We start from the raw sequence: 14,297 nt of genomic DNA on the forward strand, positions 1-14,297 counted from the left end.
CTGTTGAAATAAAAACTTTTTGAATTGAATTGAATTGACAATGTACGCATAACATTAATATCAGTCAGAATAAGGTTCTTATGGGACCATTTATACTCGCTTAGCCGTGCTAAATAGGATTAATCCAATCAGAACGCGTAGAAATAACATTTTTACTGTATCGGTTACTTCACTAGTATGTGGAGAGATCTTGAAGAGAAGGACAGTTTTTGGAAGAGATGGAAATAATTTCTAGAATACATACATTTATGTAACATATTGCGTGATGGAAATAACTGAAAAAAAATATTGAAGATAATATTGTAAAGAATCTCAAGCTCAAAGCGAAAAACAGGAAACAACCTCGAAAATTAAGGAGATTCTTCAAAGCGATTGAACATGTGAGAATATACATAACTATGTAGATCTTCGTAATATAACTGAAAAAGTGAAGTTAGTGGAAGTTGAAGTGATTTGAAGAATTGAATTGAATTTATGCCAAAAATCACATACAAATACTTGCACAATGCAATCATTAGAGTATGCAATATAAAATTACCTACAAATAGACATTGATATTAACTTACACAACAATAATAATCAATGTTATATTCGGCACTGCCAACATAAGATTCCTTGTGTGTTAACAGTGAGTTGCAGTTTACTTATTCTTCTTCAATTCTAGTCAAGTAAGAAGAGATAAACAAATTAAATCAAATAGAGCTAAAGAAAGTATTACACCTCATATTCAAAAATCTCAAAGGCTCAGAAAAAACTAGAAAACTTAAGAATAGTACATACTATATGACAAAGTGATATCCGATTAACCACTGTAACGTCTTGAGGCCATCATGACAATGAATTTTTCACAAAGGAGAATAAAAAGAATAATACAATACAAAAGAAATCGTGTAAAGAGAGGCAATTTCGAAGAGCTCGTTTGCAAAAAAGCCTGTCAAATATTATTTATTCTTACAAAATAAGAATTAATTGTGATTGAACTACGTGAGAACTAATTAGAGAAGCCTCCTTATCTAAGAATCTTCCTCTGATTGCTTAACAAGCTTTTGTGTCTAGAAATTCCCGGGTCTAGAAATTTTCAAGAGATGGACTAGTAATGAAATTACATACCTGTACTGCTACCTCCAGCCCACTGTCGTAGAAACTCGACGAGGAAGAATGTGTCAAAAATGTCCATGGACCGCGTGGGGCGATCCAGAAGCAGAATTTCGGCGTCGGCACCAGATGGCAGGCCAAGCTCAGTCTTGCGCTTCCGAGTCGGTCAGGCTTGCCACTTTTGTGTCCAGCACCTGAGTCAGGCCCACTCCTCTATTAGCAGATTCATCTGTCGACAAATCATCAAATATCATATCAATTTCATAATGTTCAGGCAACTAAATCACTCTATGTACTTGTTACGACTGGAGTGGGCTACAGTCCCAAAAATAGTATTCTTATATTCAAGCCGTGTCAACACTGAACAAATGTTCGACATACATGTTCGGCCAACATTTTTGTTGAGGAGGTCAGGGTCAAATATTTTAAAACGGTTGGACAATCTTGTTTGTCAAACAAAAATTACGGTTTTTCCAAACATTTTCAATTTTGACAGCTGTAAAACATAAACCTGTTCTTCCCACTTACAAATATTTTGTTTGTGACGCGTCCACACTGGCCACGAGCAAACATAATAAAATTTGCCCAAACTGTTCAACAAACATGTTTGTCGAACATTTGTTCAGTGAGGAAACGGGTTTAGAGGTTAGCAATAAAAGTTTGCAACAGAAGTTTCCAAAACTATCCAGTGGTTGTACTAGAAAACATCAATGTTTCCTATTCAATCAATAATATAATTTTAGTTATGTTTATCGCAATAAATCAAAGGAATGGTGATTTTGTAATTGGAAAACTGAGAAACTCAAAATGACCTTGAAAATATACGCGTACTTAATTGAGACCATTGCTCCTACATAGGTTGACTTATGCGACCCGCAACACACACAATCTAATTTTTTTGTAAACTACAGACTGATCACTTGATCGATGGACCGATTTACCTCTTCCACAGCAACAAAACGCTACTATGCATAGCAATAACATCTGTTCATCCACCTGTATTCAGCTATCCGGCTCAACCAGCCAGTATGCCGTAATTTAGTAAATGGGAATACAGTAGTCAGGATGCGCAGTTGGATTAGCATTCTAGCCCCGCCTACCACCGCACCGAACAACTAGGGAACGGCAAAACTACGATGAACACCAGTACAAATCATGATTCCTAATCAAATGTGTTGGAATAATGAACAGAAATTGACCACTGGCGAAAATTTAACTCTATAGTGAGGTCCACCTTATAATGGCAGTGAAGAAAGATAGGAGAACAACGTTGCCGATCCTCCTCTGTCGTGTCAATGCCTTCTATGGATGGTAGCTGATGTAGGTTTATTGATGTAATATTAACTGTTCATTCTCGTCTAAAAGAATCAATTAGAATATATTTTATTAAGCGAGAAATTATATTTTTCAATAATTGCATAATGAATTTTCATAATTAAGATGAAATATTTTGTTAATTAATTATAAATTCTACATAGTTAAAAGACGATCTGGCAACAGAGCAAAGCGAGAAAGAGATATTGCTATCCGCTTTGTTGGATGATAGATAAGGATAGCAATACCATTGCTAATCAAACACTGTCATTATAACGTGGACCTCACTATATCACAGTTAATGTGACAATATAACTGTTCAATCAGTTAAGTCATACCTTGTATTATTGATGTATAGAATATGATTAACTCTCGTTGATTAACTCACCTGATCGGTGGAAGATACTTTGGTGGGCCCCCTGGGAGGCCTCCTGAGTCTTGAATAGAATGCAAGCGTCTGCGACACACTAAGACTCCCCGCCAGGGTGCAGTCACTCCTCACATAGGCCACCCTCTTCCTCAGCACTCGCTGACTGATGCTCTGTCCGTTCAGCACTATGTGGATGGTTCTCGCCCGTCTTGTACCCGACAGGATGTCCAGAATGGCACGACCTTCGTCAACTGACAAAATTATCATAAATTAGAAAAAAGTTATAGTAATAAAAGAGTACATACAACATTATGATAATTGTAGTTAATCGAAAAACTTTTAGAATTTAATATCATTTGTAAGTCTGGTGTTGAAAAGGCTCATGCCAAATTTGGAGCAGCTTCCTTATAAACAGTTTTGCAGCGAGGTGAAAATTGAATCTTTGGAATGGCGAAGAATGAAGTTTGATGCAATTTTTTGCATGACTGTCTTCATGTCTTCATGGACGTATAGAAGTTGGTGTCATTATACCAGCGCCGAACTTTAGACAGTACCACCAATTTCATGCCGTTCTTAGAAGCTGCACTGCTCCCTTAGAAAGATGCGTTGCAGTTGGTAAAGAACTGTCAAATCAAATCTATTTTTTTGAAATGTCGAGAATTTTTAAGAGGAGAATAAGATCCTTGCAGGAACCTATCCAACAGTTATGAGTTCCAAAACACATTTTTTATGACAGTTGCAATAAATAAAGGCCACTTGTGCCATTCTATTGCACGCAAATTGCCAAAGCATACTTACTACCATAGTCAATTGGCGCCATGTGGTGAACGGGTTGGCTGTAAGGGGTGATATGGAGGCCATTTATTAAATTTCCACTTGTATACTTATTTCTATTTGTTCAATAAATACCACTTGAAGTTTCAAGTGTTCTCATTGTTCTATTGTTCAAGTGTTCGTTTGTTTTCTGATCATTGATGTTGTGCTTACCTTGTGTTGCCATGACTGCTAAGATTTCTCCAGCTTTGGCTTCGAACGAAACCGACTGGAGCAGAGGTTCGTTGTTCTTGCCGTCTACATCTAGACCTCGAACCTGTCATCATAAAAAAAAAAACAAAATTATATGATTAATGGATAGAACATAAAGGACCGTACTTAGAATATATATTGAAAAACTGTCCAACTTGATATGTGTAAGTGCATGGGATATGTAGATTTTCTTTAAATTTGGGATAATCCCTGAATATTGTTCCTTAGACATGGATCCGTATTATTAATACTGTGGATTTTTGTATATGGATAAATTAATAGATTTTACATAATAATGAGAACCGAAAATGGAGCAAATCCACTTGTGGAATAGTAGGCTGAATGAGAACTAAAACATCAAAGATGACCATTCATAGTGAGTTTGATAGTAGCTTTACAATCCCATTACTATCCTTCCGGATCCAGTCTTTATTACCACATTCATAATATTCAAACACATACCAACAATTGGTTAGAGCTTTTAGTTTTATGGGAGCTAGCTATGACCTCTTCCCCTTTTTCAAGTATTCTAATGATTTCAATAGTAAATTCGTTAATAATTGATTTTAGCGCTATAGTTCACTTTGACATAATTATGTGCAACGGGAGCGGAGTTATGGCTTCGTGAATGAGTTAACCGTCTGTTTTTAACTTTATGTGACGATTCTGCAACCGGGCATTAGTAGACTTGGTGCCGGTTGCACAAAAGCCTGTTAATTTTAACCGTGATTAATTCCACGAGAACCAATCAGAGAAGCCGTCTTATCAGAAAGGCCTTCTCTGATTGGCTCTCGTGAAATTAATTACGGTTAAAATTTAACCGGCTTTTGTGCAACCGGCACTAAGTATATCTCATATATATTTGATGTACTGATGGCGTGGATGACTCGTATATAATGCTTCTAGTATGGCTTTGAAAAGCGATGGTCTCTTTCCCTTTTTCAAGTATTCTAATAATCTCAATAGAAAATTCTTTAATAATTGATAATTATCTTACGGTACGTTCCAATGCTTTGTTCTGAGCAGATAAGTTACCAATAATAAAATTATCCTCATTACAACGCATGACATTTGTACAGGTATTCTATTTATTTCATTATTATTCAAGGTTCATCGGAAGCCCCCACAAACAACCTACAAAGGGGATAGACATTTTTATTTTTTTATTGCTCCTGATGCCCACATCAGCATTTTGCTTGTGCGTGGGTATCAGAGAGTACGTTGGTGAATTGATGAGATGATCAAACTTCCATGCTATCGAAGGGAGTCGATCCCATGCACCCATGAGGTGCTAGCAGACCGACGTTTGTAACGCTACTTACCACTAGACCAACCCGGCCAAGACCCAACAAATCAAATCAATTTATTTGATTTATATATTTTGATAATAGTTCACATGACAGATCGTTTGTACAAGGATAGGCATTTCAATTATTCTATTACCAGGTCCTTATACCATTGAGGAGTGTTTTAGAACATTCATGTGACACCATTCTTAAAATGACAAGTTGTATGCCACTTGAGCACTGCTCAGAATTTGTGGCTTAACACAACAATAATATAATAATGATAATAATTACTGTACAAGGTCCATCCCAGAAGTAACGAGACTACACCAACCTGCAAATGCGGATAGGCTCCACTAAACGCCTCCCCACGATGCACCTGGAAGGACATGCCTGGCGGTGCGTCATGAGAGCGGAGGGCAGAGTGGGCTCGTGAGGAGGGGGGTGCCATGCCACTGAGCATGCTGGGGGCGGCACCACCCCCCACTCCGCCATCCAACACCGAGTGCTGCCGTGGGGTCGGCAACACTGCCGGGTGGTGGTGTCCTGTTCCCACCACTGCCACGGAAGCTGACGACCCCCGTGTCTGAAAACAACAAATAATGTATTAATTCGTCAACAGATATAATTTCTCTTGATCAAATAATAATCTTTTAGAAAGAATACAATACTTCTAGAAAGTCGCCTTTGTAAAATAATAAATAATCTTCCCCGATTGACATATAATTAAATATTTTTTGGAAGTTCATTATGTTCCTTACCCTTTCTTCATACTCATAATCAAAAAACAATTTGGCAACAGTATGAGAGTAGAGAACGATAGAGCTCTCTGCTATGTCCAATGATGTGACTGCTTTGTCTCTAGGGTGCGAGCATGATGGAGAGGAGAAGGCTTCAACCTTCAAGCTTGAGAGTGTTGAATGTAAAGCATGTATTCAAATTAAGGCGCACATGGTGCTCCACTATTTATCACCACTAGGCATTGTTGTTAGTAATAATAAACAATTATTGTTCAGCTAAATTGAGAATTCTCAATTGAAGAAAATATGCAAAACTCTCAAGCTTGGAGATGATTGAGGGTTTTTAGCTCCAACGCCGCTCCGCCGCCATGTTTTTAGAAATGAAAAGTTATCCTTTTTTAATATCTATCCTTGCGAATCTCATTGAAATATAAGATTTAGTCTATGTTGCTGATTCATGAAGAATAATACATCAAACTTAGTGAAACTAATATCCCTTCTAAAAGATAACTGAAAGCGTTTTCCATCTTGAAGGACCAGAAACCCTCGAAAAAGGCCAACATCCCCCATTTTATTGAGACACATGTTCTATGGTTTATCGATCGCGGTCTCAAATAGCCTAGGTCCTCAATTTAAAGATTCATTTGAGGATAAAAAACTGTGCAATGGAATGAGTTGAAAAGATTCGAATAAATTCGATTGCTTGATTGAGAGGAATCCGAAAAGAGGGAAGGGAAAGTTGAAGTTTTTCAATTATTGCTTAACGATCACTGTTCATAAACCTTGCTTGATAATATTCCTGTTCTTGTTTTGTTACAAATTCAGTCATATTCAATATTGATAACACATAAGCTTCACGAAACAGACTATTAGGAATAGACTTGGAAGTTGAGGTACTCTCTGAAAGCAAAATTGAATTGAGGAATAAATTTGTTCATAATTTGTTAAATTATTTAAAATTTTCTAAAAACCGCCACATGCTACAACCAAAATAGTGCCTATTCGAATCGTTACAGTTATTACAATAATAATTTTGAGCTTCACCAACCGTTTTGTCTTTTTAGTAGATTTCTGCTGCTTAGATGCTCGACGTTTTTTATTTCTGTTTGTTTCATCGTCATTTTGCATAGAGTAAATACACAATAAAATATTATCATTTGAGAAAAAAAGCGGATCCAAATATATGAACTTGTTACGTCGTATGTCCAACAAATCTGTAAGTAATTTATTATATTTATTTAAAATGCAAATGACATTAATGTTATAACATTGAAGATAATATATAATAATAATATTTCTATTAATTGATATCACCTAGCGCTACTACCTGTTAAGAATAGATCTCCATCAATTTGATTCTCTTATTGTGCTATCTAATTTCTCAAATAATCATTATTCTCGATGGGACCTCAAAATAGTTCCATAGAAATTTATTTAATATTTTTATGAGGGTGTACGCCCAACTTATTATTGTGTATGGTGAATAAGTTCTAAGCTTTTGCGTGGGTAATGTGAGATATGATGATGCGATATTAGTATAGCTACAGCTTTAGGTGGGTTCTGAACCACTGAGAAGCTATCTATCCATTCATTCAGGGATATAAAGCTCTCACAATCGTGTCAAAGATGGTTGAGCCAAAGTTTATGAATAACTTGGATTGAAAGCCAACAGAAAATATAAGACAAGTATTGTTATTCGATTGAAAATTCTGATGAAAAACAAAAATACGACAAAGTATGACCAAGGAAAATATTACCATTGAGGAAGTATATATTACTATATAGTATAGGGAGTATAGTATAGGAAGTATATTACTTATCTTGTCTGTGATAATATCGTACATAAGTAATTCAGTTGGATGAGAACACGTTATCTAAACTTTCTATGAGATTGAGTCAAGTTGAAGTTCAAGGAGCTTGGAGTTTATTTGAATGGAACCAACTTTTTTAATGTGAACGATATCAATGGGTTCAATCCTAACACGGGTATTACTAGGGTGCATATACAATGTCTGAAAATACTCTCTATCAATGAAAATGTGCTAACCAAATAAAATGAATAAATAAAATGTAATATTCAATATTCACGTTGGTATTGTTTTGGTGTTTGAGATTCCATAACTATAACTTTGCTATTTTTTTCACAGAAAATTTTATATCACTGAAACGTGAACTTTCCCCCCACACAATGAGTACACAAGTCGAAAAAAACTGCGGAGAGCATTAGAAATCATTGAGTTATATGAGTACAATCAAAGATTTTCACAAAAATACTGAGATGATCTATCATCCTATAACATCAACGAACACTTCAACACTAGAGAGCTGAGCTTGAATTATTCCGGCCTCATTTTTAGTATTCAGGTTTTCTCAGGTGAGGTGGTAATTGCTCTTCAATTTTCGTTTACAAAAACTCAGGCACAAGGTTAAATAAATCATGTAAATTGGAGTAACATCTAAAACAGTAATTGACTGAGAAAGTTTGGGTGTCCTAATTGATTTGTCTTTCAAACAAGTAAGTGTCAGACCGCACACTACAATGGAGATCTAGTTAAGTTGTTGAGTTTGGAGGAGGCTATGACAATTATTGTAACACGGTCATAATGTCACTGATAAATGATTCATAAAATCCGTGAGACGATTTACTAGTAATAATTGTCTTACAGACAAACAAGTAGATCAATGTCCTTGTTTCGTTCAATTAATAATACTATGTCTTTTGAATCATTATCTATAATAAATTCATCAAAAATTGTTCAATTTGAGAGACGGTTACACATAACTCGTGTTTACAAATAATAAGTAATAAACGAACTGTATTTTATGCTATTTTATTTCCAATTCAAATTCTACACGAAAATCTACTTCGAACTTGTATTAATATATTTCCTGTTCCGTATTTGTAGTTGGCAATAGACCAATAGGCATTATTCTGTACCATATTGAAAAAGATAGGACGAATGATTGTGATTCTATCTCTGCAAGAGGGAAGCCTATCTCTGATATTCACTATTAAAAAGATATATCAATTTATCATTGTCAGTCATGAGGAAAAGGGAAGGTTTTCAAATACAGTACCATCATTACATAATTATTCAGTTTTCTCCCCCTCTATTTATAATATTGGTCTTGTAGAAATTATCTAAAAAGTTTTCCAATGTTTATTCAAATATTGTAGTCGATTCCAGCGATCGTAATATTTACATTGATAATAATATATAAGTCTTCTTGATCGATCCCCGACATTCTTTAATTTCATTCTTGAATTCCTCCGATTGGACCGTATTTTAATCGCAATATTAGATAATTGCAATGACAAATCAAAGAAATAAGTGGAATAACTGTGGTCAGTATAATTCAATAAGTTTGTTATTGTTGATGTCATCCCACTCTTGATGCGAACATTCCTGTTGAACAACTTTCCAAGTTGGCATTCTGGAATGTCAAGTTTAGGGTGTGGTTCCAACTTCCAATCGTATTCCCCAATAACCTTCAACTTCCTTTATTTAGTATTAGCCGAAGAAGTTGTCGCATACTGAACCTAACTTTGTTATTCATAGTTTTTCACTCTTTCTAGCATTGATCTCTTCTAGAGAATGCTAGAAGAGATCTATCTCACTCTATCTCCTCCTCTTCTTCTCTCTTTTCATCTTCTTTTCGATATTTTCAATCGTTACTTATTGTTTCAAACGCTCATTATTCTTATTTTATCCCGTTATCAATCAATATTCACTCATTTCTATTCTTCTAATCTTCCATCTTCCAACCCATCCGAATCATCTCATCTCTTTCTTATCTATCTTTACTCTATACATCTTCCTATCTTCTATTTTCCGATTCTTCTCTTTATGATTTGCATTCAATTCATCCTCTTCTTTTTATCCTAGTAGTCTCCTCAAACATCATGTTCGTTCTTTTCTTCTATTCCCCTTCATGCAACTCTTCATTTTTTAATAACTATTATTAAACTAAATTCCAAATTGAATGCTGTAAATCACCCCGAAGACTTCTGCTACTGCAAATATTGACAACAGGCTAAACAGCTATATGGAAATTCGATGAGCGCTACTATTCAAAAACTATTTGTCAGCCCGGGAATCAAACCCAGTATTCACTCAAATCAGCATTCCTGGCCGGCAACTAAACGGTACTGGGTTCGATTCTCGGGCTGACAAATAATTTTTGAATAGTAGCAATCATCGAATTTCCATATAGCTGTTTACCCTGTTGTCAATATTTGCAGTAGCAGAAGTCTTCGGGGTAAATACATAATTTATTTTGGATTTTCGATTAATAATAATTATCAATTCATTAGCATTTGAATAATTGCAATATCTCAGTAATTTCCATCTTCATTTTCCCTTATTCCTATTCTCGTTGTCAATCTCTCTCTCTCTCTCTCTCTCTCTCTCTCTCTCTCTCTCTCTCCTCTCTCTCTCTCTCTCTCTCTCTCTCACTGACAGTTGATTACCCTATCTACTTTCAGCCTACTCCATTTTAATAATTAATGATTTGATCTTACTTATAAAATTATTTTACTTTATTATTTTTTTGTTTCTTTTCTCTTAAATCTTCATATTAAGTGAAATTTTTACAATATTTTCATTTTTTGAATAAATCCTTAGTTGAATTAATGAAAATAACGTTTTGGTAGAGAGCTAGTGGAAAGTATACTTCGAATATTCTTTCCGAAGAATGGACATTGATATGTCCAAAGCTCCGCCAATTTATGTAGATGCATAACAATATTATCATTCTATTTTATCTATAGTTATTCAAATTGCTTTCTTCCATATCATATACAGCTCAACAGCTCAATAATTATTTTCTTAATTTATATTTTGTAAATTCATCTTAATTTTGCAGTATTGTAAGCTATTGTATATAAGTGTATAAGCCAGTATATATATTGTAATCTACATAAATAAAGTACTCAATCAATCAATCAATCACTCTCTTTCACTATGTTCCTTCTTATTCTATCCTCACTCTCTCTATTCTCCATTTCTCAGTCTGCTCTTTCATACTATCCAATCATTCTTATATGTTGCGCTTTTTTAATTAGATCTTCCAATACCTTTTCCAAGGTTCTTTTTCTCCCATTTATCCACTTTCCAATTTCCAATAACCCAATGACACGTTCAGAACTCTAGATCCAGTATCAAGCTGCTACGTGTATATTGAAGAAGGGCCCAAGCAAACAAACTTACGCAACAATGCACTTAATGTAATGTAATTAATGCGCTGCATAGATGTATGGAAGAGCCATCTGATAATGACTTATCGTAAAATCACTTCACTTGTATTGGCTAATTTATCAAAATTAATAAAAACAATATAAAAGCATGAAGTACACTTTCATTTATGACGTAATAATTATGACCTAATATTTCATTTAATTTATTTATGACCTAATTACTGACGTATTTCAAGCTAGAATTGAAACTATTGATTCAAAAATCCGTGGATATAAATTCAAATTTATACTTCATAAGTAGATATATTCACACCTACCTAGCATTATGCACCAATACATGTGGCGGTGGTCCCCCGAGCTCCGAGTAGGCGATCGCGCCCCGCAGATCATGTACACTGCGCCTGTGCTCGTATGGCGCTGCGTTATGCCTCATCAGCAGTTCTGGCGCGAGCAGGTTGGCCTCACTCACACTCTTGCCACGGCCCCCGGCTGGGTGCTGCTGGTGGGGGGGAGGCGGCATTCCACCCCCGCCCCCAGGGCCACCCATCTGTTGTCTCAGGGGCATGCTTGGCTGCAAACAATGACAGAAATACAGTGACTTTAATAACAGATAAGAAAGAAGACTTCTTCAAAGTTCTATTATGTTTCATCTATTGTGAAGTCCACGTTACAATAGCAGTATTGGATTAACGTTTGTTCTTCATATAGGTATATTGCTAGCGATTCAATTTATAATATTGGGGCACCGAGCTTCGCTCGTTATTCATTTATTGACTTTTGATAAACCGAAAAATATCTTTAAAATGATTGGGGAAGGACTAACAGGCACAGCCAAAAACTATTTTTTCCGAATTTTGATTTATACACTATAAATAGTCCAGAAAGTAGGTTATGTTCCATACACTTGAATTCAGGTTCAATTTTCTGTTCAAAAATTTGAAAACAATAAATTTATAATTAAGATTATATACAAACCAAATTGAATAACAAAATAACACTCACTGATCACTTGAAATTGTCAATAATGATCAACTTTGAAAATTATGATATACTCTAGTTTAGGAGGATTATCATGTCTTGTCAACAAATCAGATTAAGTTGATCAAATCGATCATAAAATTTCCCGCTGATTGATTATGATTACACAGCTGAAAATAATTCTGTCTCTCTACCACTCAGGCACACACATCTTCTGTTATCGAGAGACGACGAAATTATCATCTGTTTTCCAAGGATGGATTATCCTTTTAATGTTGTTCAGCGAGTTTTCCAAAGAATGAGACCTAGTTTAATCGAATCTTTATATCATGAACCTACTATGTTCCAAATTTCGTAAAAATCGTTAGAGCCGTTTTCGAGATCCGTAAAACATGAATATAAAAATAGCCAGATATAAAAATAACCAGATATAAAAATAACCATATATGAAAATAACCAGATATATGAATACAGAAATTGCTCGCTTAATATAATGGGATATATGTTGGACTCCAAATTGAACAAAACTTATGAAGGGATGAACATAATATATTTTTGGACAATTACTATCCAAATTTGGAGAAGGAACAATTTTGGGCTTTAAGCCTGTTGTTCCTTTCCCAATCATTCATAGTTGAGAATGATATTGTATCTATCAATGTTTAAAAAGTGGTGTAAATGCGTAGGAGATGGATGAGCAAGAAGAGAATGAGAAGTACAGCAACAAAAGATGGGTTGAGACACATTATTTTCAATACATTGCTTGTTGCATCTGAATGTTGATTCTAGTCTTCTTTTTCAGCATAATTTCTTTCGGCATAACATTTATATAACATGAATATGTTTTTTTCCATACATTTCCAAGTTCTTCACCTTCATTGTTATAAATTTTTGCTTTAAATAATTTTCTTGGGTATTTAAATTTTCTTGGCTCATATTGAGATCATAATTTAATAGCTGTGATAATGTACATGCCGCAAAGACAATTCTTAACATCACTCACCCCATGGTACGGCGTGTTCCGGAAATCAGGATCACTCCTGGCGCGTAGATAGTATCCGGGTGGGGCGTGCAAATGTTGCTGACTTGCATGTCTAGCTCTGGGTCGCGGTCTGGCTGCAGTACCGTTCCCCCCTCCACCGCCACCATCATCACTGGAGTCGTAGCCGCTGCTGCCGTCTCTTCCGCCCCTCACACCATTCGGCGGAAACACCCGAGGTAGGCCGAACTTCAGGTACGTGTACATGTTGGAACCGAGCGCTGATCTTTAAAAAAATGCATAGAAAAAATTAATTCATTTCCTAATTCAATCTGCTTACAAATTTAATACATAGCAAAAAGCAAGTAAACCTGGAAAAAAGTATGAATTCAAACCATGATTCAAATATAATAATTCAATTTTTATTTCAAAAAATATTTAAAAGAGTACAATGGAGAGCCAGTTGGTCCTATCACGCATGATGTGACCCCTTTTTACTTTCCTTGCCCTATTACCATAGGTAAGGAAAGTATTGCTTTCCGAAAAAAATTAAGGTACCCCAATTTCTAAATTTCTATACGTTTCAAGGTCCCATGAGTCCGAAAAAGTGGTTTTTGGGTATTGGTCTGTATGTGTGTGTGTGTGTGTGTGTGTGTGTGTGGTGTGTGTGTGTGTGTGTGGTGTGTGTGTGTGTATGAGTGTATGTGCGTCTGTGTACACGATATCTCATCACCCAGTTAACGGAATGACTTGAAATTTGGAACGTAAGGTCCTTACACTATAAGGATCCGACAAGAACAATTTCGATCAAATGCAATCCAATATGGCGGCTAAAATGACGAAAATGTTGTCAAAAACAGGGTTTTTCGCGATTTTCTCGAAACGGCTCCAACGATTTTGATCAAATTATACCTGGAGTAGTCATTGATAAGCTCTATCAACTGCAACAAGTCCATGTCTGTAAAAATTTCAGGAGCTTCGTCCCATCTATGCAAAGTTTGATTTTAGATTTTCAATTATCAGCCTTCATATACAATTTAAACGAATAATTTCAAGTGGAAAAGATTGAGCATGAAAATCTCTGCAATTAATGTCCAGTAACATTTCCACCTAAAATCGAAAATGAGCTGAAATCCGAGAAAATGTGATTATTAATTTGCAAACTGTGGCAACTGTTGTTATTGAATCATTCACTACGAAGAGATAGCAGACCTCGTGTGTTTCAGCGTTATTGACCTATCACCAGCTGTCTCATATCTTTGAATAGTAGACTTGAGATGCGCGAGTACACTAGCGTCAGGTGATCAATTCA

At 35.5% G+C, this 14,297-nt stretch overlaps 1 protein-coding gene across 1 annotated transcript; it reads right to left on the minus strand.

Moving 5' to 3' along the window:
- Positions 1 to 1,110: 1,110 nt before the first annotated feature.
- LOC120356566 lies at positions 1,111 to 13,271 on the minus strand (the record flags this gene model as incomplete). Its single annotated transcript, XM_039445520.1, is given in 7 exon segments — positions 1,111 to 1,308; positions 2,798 to 3,030; positions 3,767 to 3,869; positions 5,426 to 5,664; positions 5,667 to 5,677; positions 11,346 to 11,599; positions 13,010 to 13,271. Coding segments are annotated over 7 exon segments (1,300 nt in total), but the record flags the coding sequence as incomplete, so codon positions are not given.
- Between the last annotated feature and the right edge of the window lie 1,026 nt (positions 13,272 to 14,297).

The sequence above is a fragment of the Nilaparvata lugens genome, unplaced genomic scaffold, assembly GCF_014356525.2.
Source record: "Nilaparvata lugens isolate BPH unplaced genomic scaffold, ASM1435652v1 scaffold7129, whole genome shotgun sequence".
Classification (NCBI taxonomy): Eukaryota; Metazoa; Arthropoda; class Insecta; order Hemiptera; family Delphacidae; genus Nilaparvata; species Nilaparvata lugens.